The sequence below is a fragment of the Anarhichas minor genome, unplaced genomic scaffold (assembly GCF_050575085.1).
Source record: "Anarhichas minor isolate MPS153535 unplaced genomic scaffold, ASM5057508v1 ptg000142l, whole genome shotgun sequence".
Taxonomy (NCBI): Eukaryota; Metazoa; Chordata; class Actinopteri; order Perciformes; family Anarhichadidae; genus Anarhichas; species Anarhichas minor.
The window spans coordinates 24,357-49,006 of record NW_027466588.1 but is presented as its reverse complement, the minus strand read 5'-3'; the positions used below and the strand labels follow the sequence as shown (position 1 = coordinate 49,006).

Genomic DNA, 24,650 nt, shown 5'->3' with positions numbered 1-24,650 from the left:
ACATGTTTAACATGTGTTCAGCTGACTTTTGGCTGCAGAGAGAAACTCATGTGACACAATAACACTTTATTCACAGATTTGAAGTCAGTGGTAGACAGACAGGTAGACAGACAGACAGTCTGGTCTTGAATAAGTTCCTTGTTTGATGATATAAAAAATGACACATTGAAACATTCGGTCCCTTTAATCCTCAGAACAGATCAATAAAACTTAGTTATTCTTTACAGATGAAACCTTCAAGTAATTAAAACATTAACAGAATGTTATTAACGTAATGTTATTACATTAATGTAATGTATTAACAGAATGTTATTAACGTAATGTTATTAGCGTCATATTATTAACGTAATGTTATTAACGTAATGTTATTAACGTAATGATGTTATTAACGTAATGCTATTAACGTAATGTTATTAACGTAACGTTATTAACAGAATGTTATTAACGTAATGTTAACGTAATGATGTTATTAACGTAATGTTAACGTAATGTTATTAACATAATTTTATTAACGTAATGATGTTAAGGTAATGCTATTAACGTAATGTTATTAATGTAATGTTATTAACAGAATGTTATTAACGTAATGTTATTAACAGAATGTTAACGTAATGTTATTAACAGAATGTTAACGTAATGTTATTAACAGAATGTTATTAACGTAATGTTATTAACAGAATGTTAACGTAATGTTATTAACAGAATGTTAACGTAATGTTATTCATTTAATGTTATTAATGTAATGATGTTAACGTAATGCTATTAACGTAATGTTATTAACGTAATGTTATTAACAGAATGTTAACGTAATGTTATTAACATAATGTTAACGTAATGTTATTAACGTAATGTTATTAACAGAATGTTATTAACAGAATGTTAACGTAATTCTATTAACGTAATGTTATTAACGTAATGTTATTAACAGAATGTTATTAACGTAATGTTATTAACGTAATGTTTCAGTGTTTCAGTGAAAGAAGAGAGTTCAGAGCCAGAGAGAGACTACAGGGGCCCTTTGGATCCCCGGGGCCACTGTAGTCTCTATGTATTTAATGACTATATTAATCTATATCATAAAACTACACCTTAAGATCAACTCATATTGCACAAAAGAAACAAACATTAATATTAGAGCTAAAGAGATGAGAAAATAAATTTAACAAAATGTACATTTGAGTTCTTTAACTGTTTGTGGGCGACAGTTAAAGAGTCCAAAGATACGTCTTCAAACATGCAAAGAGACGTCTTCAAACGTCCGAAGAGAGATCTTCAAACGTCCAAAGAGACGTCTTCAAACTTCCAAAGAGACTTCTTTAAAGACGTCTGAGAACGAGTTACCAAGTTAGTTTGTCCCTTTAAAACGGAACTGAAGAGAAACGACTAGAAACTGAAACAGAGTACTATCAGTACACACAGATAGTACTATCAGTACACAGAGAGGGTACCATCAGTACACAGTAAGTACTAACTGAGGGTACTACCAGTACACAGTACCATCAATACACAGAGTACCATGAGTACACAGAGAGTACTATCGGTACACAGAATACCATCAGTACACAGAGTAGCAGTGTGTCAGAAGTACTGACTGTGTGTCTCCACCCGCCTGCTGCTGCTCGGGGCTTAAAGTGAGTGTCCCTCTGGTCCAATCAGGTGGGAGGAGAAGTGCTGCGATTGGTCAGACATTAATGACGACGTCGTCGTCGTCGTCTCTGACCATAGGGCCCTCCCCCCCCTCCTCACAGGGGCCCATGATGTACCTGTAGTCTCCTCCGATGGCCATCGTGACCTCTGACCCCACCATCAGCCAGTCCTTCTCCTCGTCCTCCACCCGGAGCTGCCACGGGATGCTCCAGCTCGGGCCCTCAGAGGCCCCATCTCCCTCTTCAGAGCCCCCTCCCCCCTCCTCATAGGCCCCGCCCCTCTCCTCCAGGTTGACATACAGCAGAGCCTCCCTCAGCGGGGGGGCGGGGCCACACAGCGTCGCCAGCTGAGAAACCAGATGTTGGAAACTAGGACGACATTTAGGGACCGGACTCCAACAGCTGTGCATGACGTCATAGCTGACAGGAAGCACCACAGAAGAAGAAGAGAGATGTCAACATCACGCAGGATTCATTATATATTCATTACATATTGATTTATTACCACTCATGAAGAAATTATTTGTATTTAACAATCTGCTCAGCAGTCAAATGTTACAAGAATAAAGTCAAAAAGTTGGAATATAATTTATTATTAAATCTTAATTTTAAAGAAAAGCCATAAAGTTTTGGTGAAAATAAATTTAAAGATTAATATCTATCGAGTGAACAGGAAGTGACCATATTAGGACTGAGGAGGAGTGACGTAGAGACCTGTCAATCACTGTGTAGCCCCACGCTAAAGCATCCCCTGCTTTGACTCTAAATGGACCATAATGTACTAAATGAACATCATGCTGTATTGAAGAAGACTTGAAACTAGAGATTGAGACCATAAACTCATGTTTACAATGTTTACTGAGGTAATAAATCAAGAGAGAAGTAGTCATTTTCTCATAGACTTCTATACAACCAGAGGAGTCGCCCCCTGGTGGTGTGATTGAAAATTCCCTCGTGCTAAATACTTTTCGACTGTGATATCTCTTATGTGCCTTATTCAATATTTGATGTGTGATGTCTGCTATAGCTTCCTTCAAAGGAAGTAACCGAATGGGAGTGCAGAACTTGTGTAGATTAGGATCAGTCGTAAAATGTTTAGTGCACGAACTGTTGTAGAATGTTTAGGGTTAGAAGCAGAAACAGACGTCTTAGTGGGGACTCATCCCCCCCCCCCCCCCCCCTATTCCCTGATCCCTGATCCTTTAAACGTACACATCCTGCAGTCTGGGCTCTTCCTCCCACTGACTGCACAGGCACTCAGTGGGATGATTAAGCCTTCTCTGCGCAGAGAATAAATACTTTAAAGACAAATGTGCTTTTCTCAGGTTTCCTTATTTCAGTGTTATAGGACTCACTCAGTACTATTAAATAGCTTTTTTGCACCACAATGGTCGTTAGAGAGAATGCAGCGTTCAGACTCACATGTTGTCTCTACAGTCTGCAGGTTTCTTCAGTCGTTCTCCTTTGATCAGATACTCGTAGATCTCTGAGTTCTCTACACCGGGATACGGAGTCTGACCTCGAGTTAGGACCTCCCACATGGTGACACCGAACGCCCACTGAGACACACACAAACACACACACATACACCAGGATCATTGAAAGATTCTGCTGTACTGTGTAAAGTACTGTGAGTACGTGTCTGTGTGTGTGTGTGTGTGTGTGTGTGTATATTAGTACCACATCACTCTGAGTAGTGTACACGTTGTCAGCCAGACTCTCCAGAGCGATCCACTTCACAGGAAGTTTAGAAACAGAACCTTGTCTGTAATAATCTCCACTGTAGATCTTCTTAGAGAGACCGAAGTCTGCTACACACACAGTCATGTTCTCATTGAGCCTGGAAAACACACACACACGTGTGTGTATGTATGTATATATACACACACACACACACTCACACACACACGCACACGCAGAGAGACACACAAACACACTTCTATTAATATTTGTTAGTTGTACAAATCAAAGAACTGAAGAGCAGAAAAGATCAAATAGAAACATAAAATAAAAAAATATCAAAGTTATATTTTTTGTCTGTGTATGTAAATGAGGAGGCGTGGCCTGATATTTCTGCCAGCTGATTGGGGGACTGACATGCAGTTTCGGGCGGCGAGGTCTCGGTGGATGATGCTCCGGGTACTCAGGTACTCCATCCCCCGAGAGATGTCCAACATGAAGCCCAGCAGGGTCTGCAGGGACAAGTCCTGGAGGGATATAGGACATGAGGACATAAGAAATGAGGACACGAAGATATGAGGACATTAGGACATGAAGACATGAGGATAAGAGGACACAAGGATACGGGGACATGAGGACACGAGGACATATGTTTACATTGTTAAATAACAATAAGAACATCTCCTCGTGATGCGTTCACTGTCTCCATGGATCATTGTAAACTCTACTAACAGAGAGTCAGAGGAACCTTTAGTTTCTGAGATCTTTTAAGTGAACATTTTAGAGAACCCTTATGGACGAGACTTAACTGATTGTATTTAAAGGACAAAGTGTTGGTGAGTTATTGGTCGTTAACCGGCTACATAAAGAACTGAACAGTGTTTTTTTCCTTTAAATGTTCTCTTACAAAAGAATGTTCTCTTACAAAAAGATATTCTCTTACAAAAGGACGTTCTCTTACAAAAAGGATGTTCTCTTACAAAAAGATGTTCTCGTACAAAAGGACGTTCTCCTACAAAACAACGTTTTCCTACAAAAAGGACATTCTCCTACAAAAGAATGTTCTCTTACGAAATGACGTTCTCTTAGAAAAGGATGTTCTCCTACAAAAGGATGTTCTCCTACAAAAGAATGTTCTCCTACAAAAGAATGTTCTCTTACGAAATGATGTTCTCTTACAAAAGGATGTTCTCTTACAAAAGGATGTTCTCCGACAAAAGGATGTTCTCCTACAAAAGGAGGTTCTCCTACAAAAAGGACATTCTCCTACAAAAGAATGTTCTCTTACGAAATGACGTTCTCTTAGAAAAGGACGTTCTCCTACAAAAGAACGTTCTCCTACAGAAGGATGTTCTACAAGAGGATGTTCTCTTACAAAAAGGATGTTCTCCTACAAAAGGAGGTTCTCTTACAAAAGGAGGTTCTCTTACAAAAAGGACGTTCTCTTACAAAAAGGACGTTCTCCTACAAAAGGACGTTCTACAAGAGGATGTTCTCTTACAAAATTACATTCTCCTACAAAAGAACGTTTTCCTACAAAAGGACGTTCTCTTTCAAAAGGACGTTCTCTTACAAAAGGAGGTTCTCTTACAAAAGGAGGTTCTCTTACAAAAAGGAGGTTCTATTACAAAAAGGACATTCTCCTACAAAAGAATGTTCTCTTACGAAATGACGTTCTCTTAGAAAAGGACGTTCTCCTACAAAAGAATGTTCTCCTACAGAAGGATGTTCTACAAGAGGACGTTCTCCTACAAAAGAACGTTTTCCCACAAAAGGACGTTCTCTTTCAAAAGGACGTTCTCTTTCAAAAGGACGTTCTCTTACAAAAGGACGTTCTCTTACAAAAGGACGTTCTCTTACAAAAGGGACATTCTCCTACAAAAGAATGTTCTCTTACAAAAAGGACATTCTCCTACAAAAGAACGTTCTCCCACAGAAGGATGTTCTCCTACAAAAGAACGTTCTCCTAGAGAAGGATGTTTTCCAACAAAAGGACGTTTTCCTACAAAAGGACGTTCTCTTTCAAAAGGACGTTCTCTTTCAAAAGGACGTTCTCTTTCAAAAGGACGTTCTCTTTCAAAAGGACGTTCTCTTACAAAAGGACGTTCTCTTACAAAAGGACGTTCTCTTACAAAAGGGACATTCTCCTACAAAAGAATGTTCTCTTACAAAAAGGACATTCTCCTACAAAAGAACGTTCTCCCACAGAAGGATGTTCTCCTACAAAAGAACGTTCTCCTAGAGAAGGATGTTCTCCTACAAAAGGACGTTCTCTTACAAAAGGACGTTCTCTTACAAAAGGACGTTCTCTTACAAAAAGGACGTTCTCTTACAAAAGGACGTTCTCTTACAAAAGGACGTTCTCTTACAAAAGGACGTTCTCTTACAAAAAGGACGTTCTCTTACAAAAAGGACGTTGTCTTACAAAAAGGACGTTCTCTTACAAAAGGATGTTCTCCGAGTCGAGACAGCAGCAGGAACGTGTGCAGATCTCCGTGCTTCATGAACGGAAGAACCACCATCGGGATCGGCAGCCGCTGGACAGGACGGCGGTGAAGACTCACTCCTATTGGACGGGAGAAACTGTGAATCAAACTGTCTGACCTTTGACCCCTGGTCATATAATATGTGTGTGTGTGTGAGAGTTACCGATGAGCTGGATGACATTCAAATGGTGGAAGTCCTTCATGTAGGCCGCCTCCTTCAGACACTGCTCGATGTCACCTGAGGAAGTGATGTCAGCTGGAACACACACACACAAACATGTTAATCAAACGACACTTCAACTGCTTTCAGCTTCTACTCCGACTGATTCTTGCTCCTCCACTGACTGATATTATATATATATATTATATACTGATATTTCTACTGTTGTCACTGTCCATTATTTACACTTCAACTTATATTTAAACAGTTTTTTTTTTATCTTATAAGTTGAAAACACATAAAATGTCAATGAAAAGCTGCAGCGGCCGCTCAGTGAGCTGCGGCCATTTTGATTTAATCTATGAAACCACTTCAACTGCTTTCAGTGCTTACTCGTCAATTGATGTCCAAGCTGCTTTTAACTTCCACTAATTTACACTTCAGCTGTCATTTCAGATGCTTTTATTGTTTTCTTCTTTAAAGGCTTAGATACCAGCCAACACTTTCAGTGTTGCTTTCAGTTCTTACTCAACTGTTCAACCACTTTCACTGTTTACATTCGTATCATTTCAAACTCCTTCATGATTGTGCTTCAACTGATTTTATCTGCTTTTAGTTTATTACACTTTAACTGACACTTCAACTGCTTTCAGTGTTTCACAAATGTCTCACATTTCAGCACTTTGACCGCCACCTTCAGGACGGACGAGTCCTCCTTCTTCAGGAACGCCTCGCGCACCGAGCCGAACTCACCTGCACAGGTAAACACACACGCCTCATTTCATTCATTCATTCATTCTGAGAGTCAAACTGGTTTCACTTCATCACAGGTTCTGCTTCAGGAACCAGATTTAACTTTAAAATGTATTTTTTGTGTTGTGCATCAGTGTAGTTGTGTGTGTGTATTAGCGTGTAGTTGTGTTACCTTTCCCCAACATGTGTCCCAGTGTGAGCAGCCTCTCTGGGATCAGAACGTCCTGCAGTTTGTTCTTCAGGTCCTCATTTATACCGAGACTGTCCACTGGAAGGAGACACAGACACACACGCACGCACGCACACAGTGTTCGTCTGACTGTGCTGTCTAAAATTGAACTCTTCTTCATTAAAGTGTGTGAATTAACTCTGAGTGATTGAGGATCAAACAGACTCACATGTGGACTCCTGCAGCTCAGCACAGTTTCTGTTGAAGGATCGAGCCGCTGTGAAGGACACCGAGCTCTCAGGACCCGGAGGCTTGAAGACCAGACTACAGACGAACAGAAAGAGTTTCAGCGTCGTCAAACATTTAAGGTTCAGGTTCTACGTGTTTAGACTCAAACCAACTGTGTGACTCATTGGTTCCCACTAAAGACGTCAATCTTTAAAAACACTGTTATATATACTTTCATCACTCATTCTCTGCAGTTTTAAATCAAACAAACAGGAGTCTTTAGTATGGGACTATTTTCAGCGGCGGATGAATCCTCATTTGTTGCTGTGGTGAGTCTCACATTCTCTGCTGGTTTGAGTCTAAACATGAGTTTTGTCGTGGTTTTTGTACCCAAACTGCGTCTCTTTCTCGCGGCGGTGATTGACGGCGGTGAGCAGCAGTCCGACCACGGTGGCGACCAGCAGACCCAGCAGCACACCAACCCACATGTGGCTCCGCTGGACCGGGACCTGGACTGAGTGAGGAAACCACATCACAGAGTCAGTCTTCACGCAAACTGTAGCAGCACGAAACCATCTCTGAGGTGTGTCGTGTACCTGAGGCCGGAAGCACCAGCACCGGGGGACTCCAGGGTCCACAACCCACTGAGGTGCAGGCCGACACCTGGAAGGATGCGTTGAAGAAACGTCCTCCTCCTGACAGCTGAGCCGAGTTCTCCTTAAACAGAAGCGGCTCCTGAAAAAACAGAGGACACGTTAAGTGTGACGAGTTAGTTCAGCTTCCCGACCCACATCAGACCATTGAGGACCCTTCACCTGTGGTTCTCCTCCCAGAGTCCACTGCACCTTGTAGGCCAACAGTCTTCCCTGCAGCTCCTCCTCCTGTAGTCCGGCCCAGTTCAGAGCCAGCTGCTGCTCCGACAGATCAAAGGTGAGGTTCTTGGGGGCTGCCGAGGGCACTGAGGACGGTATGACACACGTGATCCGTTAAATTACAGTTATTATCACGTAGAGAGCTCTGCAGGGACGCCCGTCTGCTCAGTCTGAGTTTACAATAAGTCGTCAGACATTTGAGCAAAACTGAACTCACTCGATATAGATTTTACATTTATTAATATAATATAGTAATGTAGTCTGAATAGCTGGTCTGAGGTAAGGCTGCAGGTGGCGCCGCAGAGGCTGCAGTCTGCAGAGTCCTTTTAAATGGATTGAGGCCACAGACAAAAGCTGATTGTACTGAGAGGACTGGAATCTACTGGACACCATCCAGCTGGACCACACACACACACACACACACACACACACAAAACAAACCAGCTCTCAGCTACTGTTGAAGCTCAGAAGAAAACAGCAGACTGCAGCATCTCTGATCCAAAGTGTGCGTTTTCTACTAATATTATTAAAAAACACAACGACTACAAAGAGACGCAAAACGACTACAAAGAGACGTACAACGACTACAAAGAGACGCACGACTACAAAGAGACGCAAAACGACTACAAAGAGACGCACAATGACTACAAAGAGATGCACGACTAAAAAGAGACACACAACGACTACAAAGAGACACATAACGACTAGAAAGAGACGCACAACGACTACAAAGAGACGCACAATGACTACAAAGAGACGCACGATTACAAAGAGACGCACAACGACTACAAAGAGACGCACAACGACTACAAAGAGACGCACGACTAAAAAGAGACGCACAATGACTACAAAGAGACACACAATGACTACAAAGAGACGCACAACGACTACACAAAGACGCACAATGACTACAAAGAGACGCAAAACGATTACAAAGAGACGCACAATGACTACAAAGAGACGCAAAGCAACTACAAAGAGACCCACGACTAAAAAGAGACGCACAACGACTACAAAGAGACGCACAATGACTACAAAGAGACGCACAATGACTACAAAGAGATGCAAAATGACTACTAAGAGATGCACAATGACTACAAAGAGACGAACAATGACTAAAAAGAGATGCAAAACGACTACAAAGAGACGCACAATGACTAAAAAGAGATGCAAAACGACTACAAAGAGACGCACAATGACTACAAAGAGACGCAAAACGACTACAAGGAGATGCACAACATTCTTTACTGACGTGTTTTGTTTCATGACGTCTCTTATGATCAATGTTTTGTTTCATGACGTCTTTTATGATCATCGTTTTGTTTCATGACGTCTCTTATGATCATTGTTTTGTTTCATGACGTCTTTTATGATCATCATTTTGTTTCATGATGTCTCTTATGATCAATGTTTTGTTTACCTGACTCAGGTGTCTGGAAGTGCAGCCAGGGGCAGAAGGGCGACGCCCCCACCTCGTTCACACAAGAGACTCTGGCGCTGTAGTTTGAGTGACTCCTCAGACCAGACAGGACCTGAAGGTGAGGAGGAACCTGGACCTCCTGCTGAGGGAGGTCCCACCTCCGGACTGAACGCCTCGACAGCTGAGGAGATTTCAATTGATTTGTAATTGATAGTTTTTTTACTATAATATCTTTTTGTGTGTGTGTGTGTGTGTTACCTGGACAATGCAGGTGGACAGCTCAGAGTATCCTGAGAATCCTGGTTTCCATGACAATGTGACATTGTTGTCCACCATCCTCACCTGCAGCTTGACCGGCGCCGCCGGCAAAACTGAGACAGAGACCCCGCCCCCCAAAGAGTTATCATCCAATCACAGCTGCGCCACAGTGACTAGTCACAACAGGTGTGTCAGTGTTTGGTTCTACTGCTAAAAATATATATTTATATAAGAAAACATGCAAAACACAGTCTGCAGGGAGAAACTTTAAATCTTCAGACATGAATATACATGTATACAGTTTTAATGTACTAGCTTAAATACAAAATACTACAGGTACAGAACACAGCTGTATGAGTAACATAATCCACACAGGGAAGATGCAGCAGGTGAACTCACCTTTAATGTGAACAGTTCCTGTTCTAGAGACGGAGATTCCTCGGGTGTTCTTTGCTTCACAGTAAAACTTCACACTGCTGTTCACTCCTGCAGAGAGGGAGGCAGACAGACAGAGAGAGAGAGACAGAGAGAGAGAGACGGAGAGAGACAGGCAGACAGTAAAAGTCATTAAAATGAGCTCCATCTTTACCAGCTGCAACATTAAAGTGATGAACAATAATACATCAATAAGTATAATACATAACACTTTACTATATTTTGATGCTAATACTTTTATACTTTTAAGTAATATTTTGAATGCAGCCCTTAGTGAAGGAAGTACCAGCCCTTAGTAAAGTACGTACCAGCCCTCAGTGAAGGAAGTACCATCCCTTAGTGAAGGAAGTGCCAGCCCTTAGTGAAGGAAGTACCAGCCCTTAGTAAAGTACGTACCAGCCCTCATTGAAGGAAGTACCAGCCCTTAGTGAAGGAAGTGCCAGCCCTCAGTGAAAGAAGTGCCAGCCCTCAGTGAAAGAAGTGCCAGCCCTCAGTGAAGGAAGTACCAGCCCTTAGTGAAGGAAGTACCAGCCCTTAGTAAATTACGTACCAGCCCTTAGTAAATTACGTACCAGCCCTCAGTGAAGGAAGTACCAGCCCTCAGTGAAGGAAGTACCAGCCCTCAGTGAAGGAAGTGCCAGCCCTTAGTGAAGGAAGTGCCAGCCCTTAGTAAAGTACGTACCAGCCCTCAGTGAAGGAAGTACCAGCCCTTAGTGAAGGAAGTACCAGCCCTTAGTGAAGGAAGTACCAGCCCTTAGTAAATTACATACCAGCCCTCAGTGAAGGAAGTACCAGCCCTCAGTGAAGGAAGTGCCAGCCCTTAGTGAAGGAAGTGCCAGCCCTTAGTGAAGGAAGTGCCAGCCCTTAGTGAAGGAAGTGCCAGCCTTAGTGAAGGAAGTACCAGCCCTTAGTAAAGGAAGTGCCAGCCCTTAGTAAAGGAAGTGCCAGCCCTTAGTGAAGGAAGTACCAGCCCTTAGTGAAGGAAGTACCAGCCCTTAGTGAAGGAAGTACCAGTCCTTAGTGAAGGAAGTGCCAGCCCTGAGTGAAGGAAGTGCCAGCCCTTAGTGAAGGAAGTACCAGCCCTTAGTAAAGTACGTACCAGCCCTCAGTGAAGGAAGTACCAGCCCTCAGTGAAGGAAGTACCAGCCCTCAGTGAAGGAAGTGCCAGCCCTCAGTGAAGGAAGTGCCAGCCCTTAGTGAAGGAAGCGCCAGCCCTTAGTAAAGGAAGCACCAGCCCTTAGTAAAGGAAGCACCAGCCCTTAGTAAAGGAAGCACCAGCCCTTAGTAAAGGAAGCACCAGCCCTTAGTGAAGGAAGTACCAGCCCTTAGTGAAGGAAGTACCAGCCCTTAGTGAAGGAAGCGCCAGCCCTTAGTGAAGGAAGTACTAGCCCTTAGTAAAGGAAGTGCAAGGACGAGGAGCTTGCAAATGGGCAGATGGTTGTGGTTAAGGGTTGAAACACTCAGTGAAGGTTGGCTACCACCTGTACATCTGTACCTGGCCGAAGGCTACAGTTATCTCATGGGGAAACCAAAGGAAGCAACCCAACAGGTGCATGTCACAGGGACTTTGAGTTTATCCTCAAATTTATCCTAATCTTCTGGATCTCTGAGTTGCTTCATCAGATTCAGTTTAAACTCTGAGCTACATTTGGAGGCAAACAGAATGCTCAATGGAGATCAATAAGTGAGATCAGTTTATCTCTGATTTAGAGGTGAATGTTCCTTTAAAATACAACTTCCTGGTAAACAACACACTCACTGACAGGAAACGCAGTGTGTCTGTGTGTGTGTGTGTTTTCCATTTATCAGCTAAAGTGGATCCATTTATAGAAAGAAATCCATTAGAGAGAAGCAACCTCAAGATATATATATGTGTGTGTGTGTGTGTGTGTGTGTATGTCAGAGGTGGAACAGGATCCACCAATCTGCAGTTAATCTGGAAGTTATCCTGCTTATAAACAATCAATATGATAAAATCTTTGAGTCCACGTGGACGTTTGAGCCAAATTTGAAGAAAGTTCCTCTAGGTGTTCCTGAAACATCGTTAACGTGAGTGGACCAGATGGATCTGAACACATGATGATGATGATGGTGACGATGATGATGAAGATGGTGAAGCAGAGTCTCCAGTGAGACACCTGGACTACAGGTAGACAGGTACGTGTCTCTTTCTTCTCTCTCACAACAACAACACCGTGCTTTTCCGATTGTGTTTTCAGTTCACCTCACTGAGACTCAGCTCCACCCGTCAGGAGTGACCTTAAATCCAGCGCTCATATGCGTCTGACTCAACAAGCTGAGTGTGTGTGTGTGTGTTAGTGTGTGAGTGTATGTGTGTGAGTAAGTGTAAGTGTGTGTGTGTACATAACCAGACTATTATTGAAGACGCACACACCACGATGACGAAGAGAGATGAACATGTGACCTCTGTTTGTCAAAGTGAAAACTGACTGAAATATTGATCACATGACAACAGTGGGCGTGGCCTCCAGTACATTACATTCAGTGTCGTACTAATAATAATAATAATAATAATAATAATAAAATTATAATAATAATGATCAGGTGATTATTCATATGAAGGAAGTGAATTGACTTCTGTTTCATCATGAATATAATTATTAATATTATATAACTATATATATATAATATAATATAATTATTATTAAGTTATTATAATAAAGTGAAGAGTTTTTAAAACCGTACTTCACTGAATTAGTTGGAGTTGCAGAGACACATAAAAGCAGAACCAGGTGGAGAAACACTGGTTCCTACATTGCCCATAATGCACCTGGGTGGAGTGTTTCATGAAAGCTTTCTGACCTTGGACGTGGAGGACGGAGGGGGATGGTCTGGGCTCCCCCTCCTGGACCCCCCCAAGCCACCACAGCACCTCCACGGGCTCGGGGGGTCCGACAGCAGCACAGGTGAGGTTGAAGGGGACGTTGGGGAAGGTGGACACGTCCTGAGGCTCCTGGACCAGGTGAGGGACACCTGTAGGAGACAGGAAGTAGATCAGGTGTGTTCAGCTGTGAACACAGGTGCTGCCTTCAGGGTCCTCACCTTCCACTGTGATCCAGGCTCGCTCAGAGGAGAACGTCAGGTCGTGGAACTCCACCTCACACCAGTACTGACCCGCATCCTGCTGCTGGACCGACTTCACACTGGGAACGAGAACACAGAACGTCAGAACCTCAACCGGACCAGAACCATGGAACTAGTGACACATGAAGTCAAAGAGTCTCCATCAGCAGAGTCTAGGGCTGCACAATTAATCGAATTTTAATCGCGATCACGATTTTGGCTGCCACGATTAAATGAGCATGATCGTCAGCGATATTGACGTTTAAAATGTGTGCTCTGCTACATATCAAATCAAGCTCTTCCTCAACTAACAGTCAGCCGACCACCAGGGGGCGAACGAGATGGGAGGTGTCATGCGCGCACCCTGCAGCAGCAGTATCAAAGAAAGTTCTGTCTGCAGTCGAGTAGAAGAGTAGAGAGAGAGACAGACAACAGAACAGACGGTCACGGGTGTCGTGTGAAAGGTAAATCTAATGTCAGGAGCCGAAGGCGAGGAGCTAGCCCCTCGAAAGGATCATCATCCGTTGTCTGGAAGTTTTTTGGATTTAGGGCAAATGATGTTAACCAAGAACAAATCATATGCACAGAGTGCGTCAGAGTTGTGTCTGCGCCGCATAGCAATACAACTAACTTGTTCAACCACCTGAAAAATCACCACAAACCACAGTACGATGAATGCATTAAGGGCAAAGCTAACGTTACCTCACTGAATCTCCGTCCATGTCCAACGTCAACCCAGAAACCCATAACAGCGACCCTGCATAGCGCGACAGCGTATCCATCCACCTCCCAAAGACACGCTGAAATAACGGATGCAATCGCATTTCATTTGGCCAAAGACGTGTCCAATAAATACTGTGAGCAACAGACATATTTATATTTAGTTAGCCCTTTATTTTGGGTAAACATTTTATTTATATTTTGCTTCAGGTGATCAGTACCGTATACGTTTTATTTTGATGCAGAGACGTGTACATTAGCTGGAATGTAGCACAACATGGAAGTGAAAGCAGTGCTTTGTTGATTTCATTTTGGGTAAAAAGTGTTGATACTATTTTATTTATATTTTCCTTCTACGAGATGCACTGTGATCAGGACCAGTCTGATGCAAAGATTTGTACATTAGCCAGAATGTAGCACAACAATGGAAGTGGAAGCAGTGTTCTTGTTCATTTAAACGTGAAAGTGCAATAAAAAGATGTTGTCCCTAAAATTAATGAATAATCGTGATAAATAATCGTGATCTCAATATTGATCAAAATAATCGCGATTATGATTTTGACCATAATCGTGCAGCCCTAGCAGAGTCCCACTGATCTGTGATCAGATCCTGTCTCAGTGGCCCATCATGGTCCACCATGGTCCACCAATGTCCACCATGACCCACAATGGTACACCATGGTCTACCATGGCTCCACAAGGTCCACCATGGTCAACCAATGTCCTCCATGACCCACAATGGTCCACCATGGTCCACCAATGTCCTCCATGACCCACAATGGTCCACCATGGCCCATCATGGTCCACCAATGTCCTCCATGACGCACAATGGTCCACCATGGTCCACCATGACCCGACAAGGTCCACCATGGCCCAGCATTGTCCACCATGGTCCTTATGATACAAATTCAAAAGACGCACTCCTGTTTTCGTTTTGTCTACAACTACTTTTGTTGAGGATCCTTGTTGCATCATGACGGTAAATGATGCTTGAATAAGTAGCTTTCTGTTGTTGCTATAACACCTGCATACACCTGTATCCTGGTCCTCCTGGTCTCTAAAGGTCTCTAAAGATCAGTAAGGAAACCAGGAGGTGGCGGTTGTCACATTTCTAAGCTTCACTGTTTTTCGTTTTTCTTTCTGCCCAGGAATCTGAGTTTAAAGCCGATTAACCAGCCGCTGCTCACAGATCTGAGGTCAGTCTCTCAGGCAACATTCATCCGTTCAAACAAAGACTCGTGATCCCAAATCAGCCATCAAAGCTGGATTCTTTCCCCCCAGAGGCCCCTGAGAGCTGCTGGATTCCTCGTGGTGTTTGTGTCATAACTCATAATAATAAAGTGGTGTTTGTGTCATAACTCATAATAATAAAGTGGTGTTTGTGTCATAACTCATAATAATAAAGTAGTGTTTGTGTCATAACTCATAATAATAAAGTGGTGTTTGTGTCATAACTCATAATAATAAAGTGGTGTTTGTGTCATAACTCATAATAATAAACTAGTGTTTGTGTCATAACTCATAATAATAAAGTGGTGTTTGTGTCATAACTCATAATAATAAACTAGTGTTTGTGTCATAACTCATAATAATAAACTGGTGTTTGTGTCATAACTCAGTGTTATGTTTAAATGTACTCTAGAAAGAGGAGGAGCAGCTCGTCTTCAAACCAAACAGCAGCTCTGCCTGTATTTACTGTTGATCTGTTGAACCATCAAACAACCATCACTGACCTACAGACGCCCCCCTCCCGCCAGACTTCATGATGTTTTAACCGTTTTAAGATCCTTAGAAGTGATAAATGTTTTGATGTCAGAGGTTATGAAACAAGTAAGTCACTTCAACGTGTCACACAACTTCAAGTTTATATGCTGAAAATAGTTTAAACTGCAAAAATCAAAATGACTTCACACTTATTTTAAAACTTTTACCTCAGCTGGAGGACTTTAATAATTGTGACACAACTAGAGGACTTTAGCTACATTTGATAATCATGTGTTACCTGCAAAGTGTCAGAAATATTACGAAAGATTTAAACCAACGTTACATTTCTGACTAACTTCAAACAGCTAGAGGACTTTTATTGTGAAGCAGCCAGAGGACTTTTATTGTGAAGCAGCTAGAGGACTTTTATTGTGAAGCAGCCAGAGGACTTTTATTGTGAAGCAGCCAGATTACTTTTATTGTGAAGCAGCCAGCGGACTGTTATTGTGAAGTAGCAAGTGGACTTTTATTGTGAAGCAACCAGAGGACTGTTATTGTGAAGCAACTAGAGGACTGTTATTGTGAAGCAACTAGAGGACTGTTATTGTGAAGCAACCAGAGGACTGTTATTGCGAAGCAACTAGAGGACTGTTATTGTGAAGCAACCAGAGGACTGTTATTGTGAAGCAACTAGAGGACTTTTATTGTGAAGCAACCAGAGGACTGTTATTGTGAAGCAACTAGAGGACTTTTATTGTGAAGCAACCAGAGGACTGTTATTGTGAAGCAACCAGATGACTGTTATTGCGAAGCAACCAGAGGACTGTTATTGTGAAGCAACCAGAGGACTTTTATTGCGAAGCAACCAGAGGACTGTTATTGTGAAGCAACCAGAGGACTTTTATTGTGAAGCAACTAGAGGACTGTTATTGTGAAGCAACCAGAGGACTGTTATTATGAAGCAACTAGAGGACTTTTATTGTGAAGCAGCCAGAGGACTTTTACTGTGAAGCAACCAGAGGACTTTTATTGTGAAGCAGCTAGAGGACTGTTATTGTGAAGTAGCAAGTGGACTTTTATTGTGAAGCAACCAGAGGACTGTTATTGTGAAGTAGCAAGTGGACTTTTATTGTGAAATAGCGAGAGGACTTTTATTGTGAAGGAGTTAGAGGACTTTTACTGTGAAGGAGTTATAGGACTTTTACTGTGAAAGAGTTAGAGGACTTTTACTGTGAAGGAGTTATAGGACTTTTACTGTGAAGGAGTTATAGGACATTTACTGTGCTTCACTTTTACTGTGAAACAGGTAGAGGACTTTTACTCTGAAGGAGTTAGAGGACTTTTACTTTGAAGCAGCTTTAGGACTTTTACTCTGAAGCAGCTGGAGGACTTTTATTGTGAAGTAGCTAGAGGACTTTAACTGTGAAGCACCTAGAGGACTTTTACTCTGAAGGAGTTAGAGGACTTTTACTGTGAAGGAGTTAGGACTTTTATTGTGAAGGAGTTAGAGGACTTTTATTGCGAATCAGTAAGAAGACTTTTACTGTGAAGGATTAAAGGACTTTTACTGTGAATGAGTTAGCGTTGACAGGGTTTGTGTATTGATACGCTGATATATTGATACATTGATATATTGATACATTGACGTATTGATATCTACCTGTGGAAGGTCTCCCAGTGCTGCTCTCCCAGTGTGATGAACATCTGGTCGGTGCTGTAGAGTTTCTCTCCGTCTTTCATCCAGAAGATATCCGGCTCTGTCAGACCCTGAACAGCACAACCGAGCCTCGCTGCGTTCCCCTGAGACAGCGTCTGATTGGTCGGATGCTTCGTGAACGACACGCCTGCAGGAGAGACGAGAAGCTCCCCTTTGTTCACTTTTATCCACGTTTAAATTATATTTACACTTTTTACTTAACAGAAAGGTTACAACTTTAAACTAATAAAGTTGTAACGTAATCTATGCCTCCCGTAATGGAGGCATAGATCCGCTCCGCTCACCCCTTTTCACAAATTGGCATTTGTTTTCTCCAGTTTTGGCCACATTTTTTGCCTTATACTTTTGAGATCCTAGCTGTTCTGATCTGTGTGAATTGAACTAGAAGTACGATGTCAGCCAACACGTACTAGACCTCTTAGGTTTTTGCGTTCCCCAGGCCGCTTAGCCTGCTGGGCTACTACTGGCTCGTTTGTTAGCCCTGGGCTCTGAAGCTAGCTAACGCTACGGAGACCACAGATATAGACTGTCTACACACGTCAAACTGAAAACGGAACCGTCTGTGAATCAGCTTCCACCTTTGCTAATACCTGGACAAGGCTGTGGACTACGGGCTGGAGCACAATTGTCCACCAGATCTGATATGGCTCCACTCACCTCTCCATCTGACTGTGTCAGCTGCGCCCGCCTGGTTGATAAAATCACAGAGTTGGAAGGAAGAATATCCACGCTCTACAGGATCCAGTATGCCGAGAACCTCATGGACACCATCATCTTCGGTCCAGCACAAACCGACACAGCAGCGACCGTGTTCATGATTCCATTGCTTCCAGTCCTGCTGCCGCGGCCCCTCCTCCGGTCACAGCTCCTGAGGCTTCTTGGCTACGGCTCGGAGCTAAGCCTAAAGCCCTGGTCAGCTCCACTCCATCACATCACGAGCCCTGGTCCCTGGTCTGTGCTCGCAGCAGCCGGATAGGGAGACTTCCCTCTCCTACACCCCATAACTTCGATGTCCAGCTGAAGAATACATATGACACCCTTGCCCTACACGACTTCCCTCCTCTGGCTAGGGACTCCCAGCTTCCTACACCATCCCAGCTGCCGCCTCAAGGGACCCACAGCCCCGGCTCCCCCGACATCCCTACGCCAGTCATTCCTGAGCCCTCCTCTCGCCCCAGGACTCGCCGCTCCATACCGTGCTTTACTCCAGCACCGCGGCGAGCTTCGGTCCCCCGTTCTCTCAGTCCTTGCTCGTCCACTCCGCCACCACTGGTTAAATCCTCTCCTCCACCCACGCGTATTACACGCGCAGTGTTGTCGCCTCGTCCCCTCTTCGCCCCGACGACACTGATAGTCGGGGACTCAATAATCAGGAATACCCGTTTCTTCAACGCGACCACACACTGCTTCCCCGGAGCAACGGCTCACGACATCCTGCTGAAACTGCCTGGCCTGCTGCACGCCCTCCCGTCTACCATTCGGCGAATTATCGTTCATGTGGGAATCAACGATACAGCCCTCCACCAGTCTGAGTTGACCAAGATGGATTTTAAAAATCTTCTACACTTTTTAAACAGCTGTGGACTGTCTGCTTTCATCAGTGGTCCAACTCCAACACTCGGCCGTGGATCACAGCGGTTCAGCAGAGTCCTCAGCCTCCACACTTGGCTCCAGGCCGCCTGCAGGACCAACAACGTGAGCTTCATTGACAATTTTAACCTGTTTTGGGACCGCTCTTCCTCTTTTAAGAACGATGGTATTCATTTTAACAAGCTGGGTAGCCGCCTGCTAGCGGCTAATTTACAGCATGCTGTACACTCTTGTCCACATGACTGACTATTTACTTTCCACACACACGCCCCTTCTTCTTCTACGCTGCCACCTCTGAGCACAGTTTCCCGTGACTGCTCCCCCTCCTGGCCTTCCCTGTCATCAACCCCTTCAGCTGCAGCTCTCCCCATTCAGACTATTGTGACTGAGAGGCTGCCCCGTCCACACCGCATTCACAAAGCCATAAACAAAAACAACCTCAGCTATATCCCTCCCAGTGATGTTTATATCGGCTCCCAGCACAAGTTCATCATCTACAACCCCACTTCTGTCAATTCCATCCCGTCTCTGTGGACTCATCATCGGCGTACCACCACTCCCTCATTACGTCATCATAACAAACAGCACGTGAATGCAGCCAACCTCAGAACCCTCCCCAAAACCTCACAACCAACCACAAAACACTCCATGAAGCTTGCTCTGTTCAACACTCGGTCACTAAGCAACAAAGGCCCAATCATCAATGAATTCATCACTGACAACAACCTTGATATCCTCTGTCTCACTGAAACTTGGCAAAAACACCTGGATTACTACGCACTCAATCAAACCACCCCAACTGGATATCATTACCTGGATAAACCACGCCCTGATGGCCGCGGTGGAGGAATTGCCGCTCTTCACCGCCAACATATCAAGACCAGACTGACTAACATCGACAGTCCACCCTCCTTTGAACAGCTCACATTCAAACTCTCTGGTCCTAAACCCCTGGTCATTGCAATTATCTACCGCCCCCCCAAAGCCAACCCTGCCTTCCTCTCTGACCTATCAGAATTCCTCACCCAGCTCTGCTCCGTCTCACCTTCCATCCTGTTGCTTGGTGATTTCAACATCCACATCGACTCCTCAGACTGTAAAACTGCCACCGAATTTCTGGACCTGCTTAAATGCTTCAACTTCACTCAACACATAGACTTCCCCACCCACAACCGCAGGCACATCCTGGACCTGGTCTGCTCCACTGAAATCACCATCAACCACCTCTCCGGCTATGACCTCACCATCTCCGACCATCTAGCCATCATCATGGAGATCAACATCCCCATCCCAGAACCCAAACTCACGCGCACCATCACTCTCCGAAATATCAAGTCTGTCTGCCCTTCATCCCTGTCAGCCTGTCTCACTGAAAAATTCTCCACACTCTCCCCCTCCCTTAGCCCTTCCCCCTCAGACCTGGTCAACCTCTACAATAACACACTATCCTCCTGCCTTGATCAGCTTGCCCCTCTCAAAACCAGAACTGTCTCATTCACCCACACTGCTCCCTGGTTCACCCCTGAACTCCGCCTCATGAAATCCCAGAAACGCAGACTAGAGCGACTCTCCAAAAAAACCGGCCTCACAGTTCACACCCTGGCGTACAAGGAACACATACAGCAATACAAACTGGCTCTAAACTCTGCTCGCTCCACCTACTACTCTGGCATCATCCGCTCTGGTTCCACCAACCCCAAGGTCCTCTTCTCCACAATAAACAAACTCCTCAAACCTATGGACAATCTCTCCCACTCCTCCACAGCAGAGAAATGCAACTCCTTTCTGACGTTCTACAAAGCTAAAATCGACACCATCTACAACCAACTGGCCACTTCCAGCCCTGCTTTGTCCAACCCTGTATCTGCAAATCCTCCACTAACTGACCGGTCACTCTTCCGATTCTCTCTCATCTCCCCCTCGGATCTCAATAAATCACTCTCTGGCATGAAGACTCCGACCTGTGACCTCGACCCTATCCCTTCCACTTTAGTTATGGCCTGTCTCCCGGCCCTCCGCCCGCACCTCCTCTCTGTCATCAACTCCTCCCTGTCTACTGGCTCCGTCCCTCCCGCCCTCAAACTCGCCTCAGTCACACCTATCCTCAAAAAACCTGGCCTTGACCCCGACATTCACAACAATTACAGACCCATCTCCAATCTCCCTTTTCTGTCTAAAATACTGGAACGCATTGTTGCCCATCAACTGAAAACTCACCTGGACTCAAACCAACTATATGAACCATTTCAATCCGGATTCAGATCTCATCACAGCACAGAAACTGCCCTCATCAAAGTCACCAACGATCTCCTCCTCTCCTCTGATGAACACTCCCTCAACATCCTGATACTGCTCGACCTCAGCGCAGCCTTCGACACCATCAACCACTCCATCCTCCTTTCACGTCTCGAGTCCTCCCTCCACATCACTGGCACAGCCCTCTCCTGGTTTAAATCATACCTCTCCGACCGGGAACAGTTCATCAGCATCAACAAATTCAAGTCTGACACAGCCCCAGTCTCTCAAGGTGTCCCCCAAGGTTCAGTACTCGGTCCCCTCCTCTTCATCCTCTACCTGCTCCCCCTTGGTGACATCATACGCCACCATGGTCTCCAGTACCACTGCTATGCTGACGACACCCAGCTCTACATCTCCACCAAATCCATCACCCCCACCATCCACTCCACCATCACCAACTGCCTCACAGATATAAAAACCTGGATGCAAGCAAACTTCCTCAAACTCAACACCGACAAATCTGAAGTCCTCATCATCGGCCCCAAATCATTAAACAATTCCCACCACGACTTCTCCCTCTGCATCGATGGCATCACTGTTCCTGCCTCCACACATGTCCGTAACCTCGGGGTCATCTTCGATCAAACTCTCTCATATGAACGCCACGTCAATCACATCACAAAAACCGCCTTCTTTCATCTCAAAAACATCGCCCGTCTCCGTCCCTCCCTCTCCTCCGCAGCCGCTGAAACACTCATCCACGCCTTCATCACCTCTCGACTGGACTACTGCAACAGCATCCTGTACGGCTCACCCACCAAAATCATCAATAAACTACAATACATCCAGAACTCAGCTGCCCGTCTGCTCACCCACTCCCGCACCAGAGACCACATCACCCCAGTCCTTCAAAACCTCCACTGGCTCCCCATACAGCAAAGAATCCAGTTCAAGCTCCTCCTCATCACCTACAAAGCCCTCCACAACCTCGCCCCTTCATACCTTTCGGACCTCCTGTACCATCACATTCCCAACCGCAACCTCAGATCTGCTGACGCCAACCTCCTTACCCCCCCTACTCTGTCCAAGCATCGAACCTGGGGGGACAGGGCCTTCTCCGTTGCTGCCCCCTCCCTCTGGAACTCCCTGCCCCAACACCTCAGACATTCTTCGTCACTTGCCACTTTCAAAACTGCACTAAAAACTCACCTATTCAAATCTGCTTTTAACCTCTAAAGTCAGTCATGTTTGTTTTCGTTCTTCCTTTTCATGTTTATTTTATTTTATTTATTTTTTTCTTACTGTTATGTCGTATATTTTGTTCTTATTATAAATGCTTCTATTGTTTCTGTTTTTAACATGTAAAGTGTCTTTGAGTGCCTTTTAAAGCGCTATATAAATAAAATGTATTATTATTATTATTATTAATATTTAAATGGAGTTTGACCTTGTAAACGTCACCACATTGAACCAGTTTATCCTCATAAATGTAACAGACTCCGGACAGAACAACACCGATTTATCGCTGAGTCGTGGCTCCATATGTATATTATCATGGCTGTTATTTATTATATCATAATGAACACTTACCGTTCCCACAGATCCCTTCATGGCTGCGCAGTAAAAACAGTAGAATCCATACAAGCCGCTTCATGTTCTCATTATTTCTGGATGTTTTTAGACCGGTTCACTCGGCTCGGCTCGGGTCTCCGTCACTGGAGCCTCGTCCCAGCTGGACGAGCAGGAGAAAAGTGTTTAAACCGCTGAGTTCATGGAGGAGGACTCGTTCAGGGGAGCGACCGAAGAACAAAGTGTTTAAGAAGTGATACAAAGTGAACTTTTAGTTTCCGGAGAACGTTCATGTTTCAGAAGCAAACACTGAGAGAACGTGATGTCAAGCTACACGTGTTAAGGAAGGCACCGGAAAAGATGCCTTCAAAATAAAATAAAAGCTCGTTTTATAACAGACTTTTGATCTTTTACACACAATTATTATATTTTATTTATAATACAGGTTATGGATTGGGATATACAACAAATGTAAAAACAACTTAAGTATCTTAAAGATTATTATCGGTCCATATTTCATTTGTAATTGATTCATTTTCTTTTACAAGTTTACATATTTAAATTTGTAAAGCAGAATTTTATAATATTTCACATAACCGGCGAAAACTGTCACTAAAGACAACAGACTATTTTAAAAGTTAATTTTTAATAAATTTTGAGGTAAACAGTGATGACGTCACCGGAAAGAAGTGTGTTTTACATTCTGTCTAGTTTGACACTTGTTGTTGGTCTCACTCAGGAATGTGCGTGCCTGTGTCAGTGGTGCGCTGTCAAGGCCAGCAAAGCCTTCTCTGCTGGCCTAAACAGAATCACAAAGTTATATCTATTTTATAATTTAATAATGTTTCTTAAATACACTACATGTATTATAATTTATATAAATATTTTCCCCATTATCTTATGTTCTCATTGCACAGCTACTGTCTTCCTCAGTTGCTCTGCTTCCAGTGCAGCTTGTTTTTTTTCATCATTTATTTTTTTAATTATTTTTGGACAGTAGTTTAGGTTATCAAGTTTACGTTCGCACCAGCATATATGGTGTCCACAGTTTTTCAAAGTTAGGTAACTTTGTACAATTTGGGAGAGTGTACACATAAACAAAAAAAAACAAAAAAATCAGACAGGGGGACTTGAGAGAGAATGTGATAGAGGTCGATGATGCTTGCGAAGCGAAATCAACGTTACAGGGTCATTCATTCACTATTCCACAAAATCTGTTTGTAATGGTTTTACGTATCTCACCCACTTGTCCCAGAGTTGAATAAACCTGTTTCTCTGAAGGCGAAGGGAAAAAGTGATCCTTTCCATAACATAGATGTTGTTTACTATATCTATCCACTCCTGTATCGTGGGGGGCTCAGGAAGCAACCAGCGCCTTGTGAGTGTTTTTTTACAAGCCGTTATTAAAATGCCAAACAGGTATTCATCTGGACGCCCTGTTTGGAAATCAAATTTTCCTAAGAATAATGTGGAAAATTGCAGGGGCAGGTCAGTGTTAAGTATGCTTTTTAATGTTTTATGAAACTCTGCCCAAAAAGGTTGTATCACTGGACACTCCCAGAATACATGCCAGTGATTTGCTTCCGGAGCCCCGCAGTGCAGCTTGTTTTAAGTAGAGCCTTTATCCAATCAGATTTCACCTCTGTGTCTCTAGGTAAGAACAGAGGCCCGAGGCCTGCAGACTCACAAGTGCATCCATGTGCAGTTTAAGTGAATGGGGATGACGTTGTTGATTGTCATAGTGTTCAACCAATCAGACCTTTAGTTTGACATGTTGGGCGTATTCTTTGACGTGTCAGAGCTGCTAGCTGGCCTACAACTACGTCAGCATTACGTGCAGCTCAGTTTCCAGGTGCAGCGTGTGCTGTGATTGGTCAGTGGGCGAGCACGTGACCAAAGTGAAACTTATGCTTGCTAGTAG

The 24,650-nt window shown here is 43.8% G+C and overlaps 1 protein-coding gene across 4 annotated transcripts; it reads right to left on the bottom strand.

The window, feature by feature from the left end:
• Window positions 1–51: 51 nt before the first annotated feature.
• On the bottom strand, window positions 52–23,043 carry tyro3 (TYRO3 protein tyrosine kinase). 4 transcript variants are annotated; one of them, XM_076085205.1, is made up of 20 exons: window positions 22,751–23,043; window positions 17,990–19,011; window positions 17,276–17,459; window positions 13,171–13,271; window positions 12,931–13,101; window positions 10,072–10,158; window positions 9,673–9,785; window positions 9,415–9,595; window positions 7,938–8,080; window positions 7,719–7,857; window positions 7,513–7,636; window positions 7,124–7,218; window positions 6,898–6,993; window positions 6,645–6,725; window positions 5,976–6,068; window positions 5,771–5,892; window positions 3,744–3,853; window positions 3,327–3,585; window positions 3,069–3,205; window positions 52–2,066 (listed from the first exon to the last, which is right to left on the bottom strand). In XM_076085205.1, exons 3-20 carry the CDS (start codon window positions 17,353–17,355, stop codon window positions 1,682–1,684), a joined length of 2,517 nt encoding a protein of 838 aa, XP_075941320.1. In that variant the 5' UTR covers window positions 17,356–17,459; window positions 17,990–19,011; window positions 22,751–23,043; the 3' UTR covers window positions 52–1,681. The 4 variants fall into 4 exon arrangements, with proteins under 4 accessions (XP_075941320.1, XP_075941317.1, XP_075941318.1 ...); XM_076085202.1 differs by lacking the exon at window positions 17,990–19,011; XM_076085203.1 differs by lacking the exon at window positions 17,990–19,011 and having other exon boundaries at window positions 3,327–3,486.
• Window positions 23,044–24,650: the final 1,607 nt, after the last annotated feature.

Coding starts and splice junctions, on each gene's coding strand:
- tyro3 (XM_076085202.1), bottom strand. CDS start 22,814: ATGAAGCGGCTTGTATGGATTCTACTGTTTTTACTGCGCAGCCATGAA. Junction 10,159..12,930: donor CTCCGTCCTCCACGTCCAAG/GTCAGAAAGCTT, acceptor CCCTCTCTGCAG/GAGTGAACAGCAGTGTGAAG. Junction 3,586..3,743: donor CTCGCCGCCCGAAACTGCAT/GTCAGTCCCCCA, acceptor AAATATTAATAG/AAGTGTGTTTGTGTGTCTCT.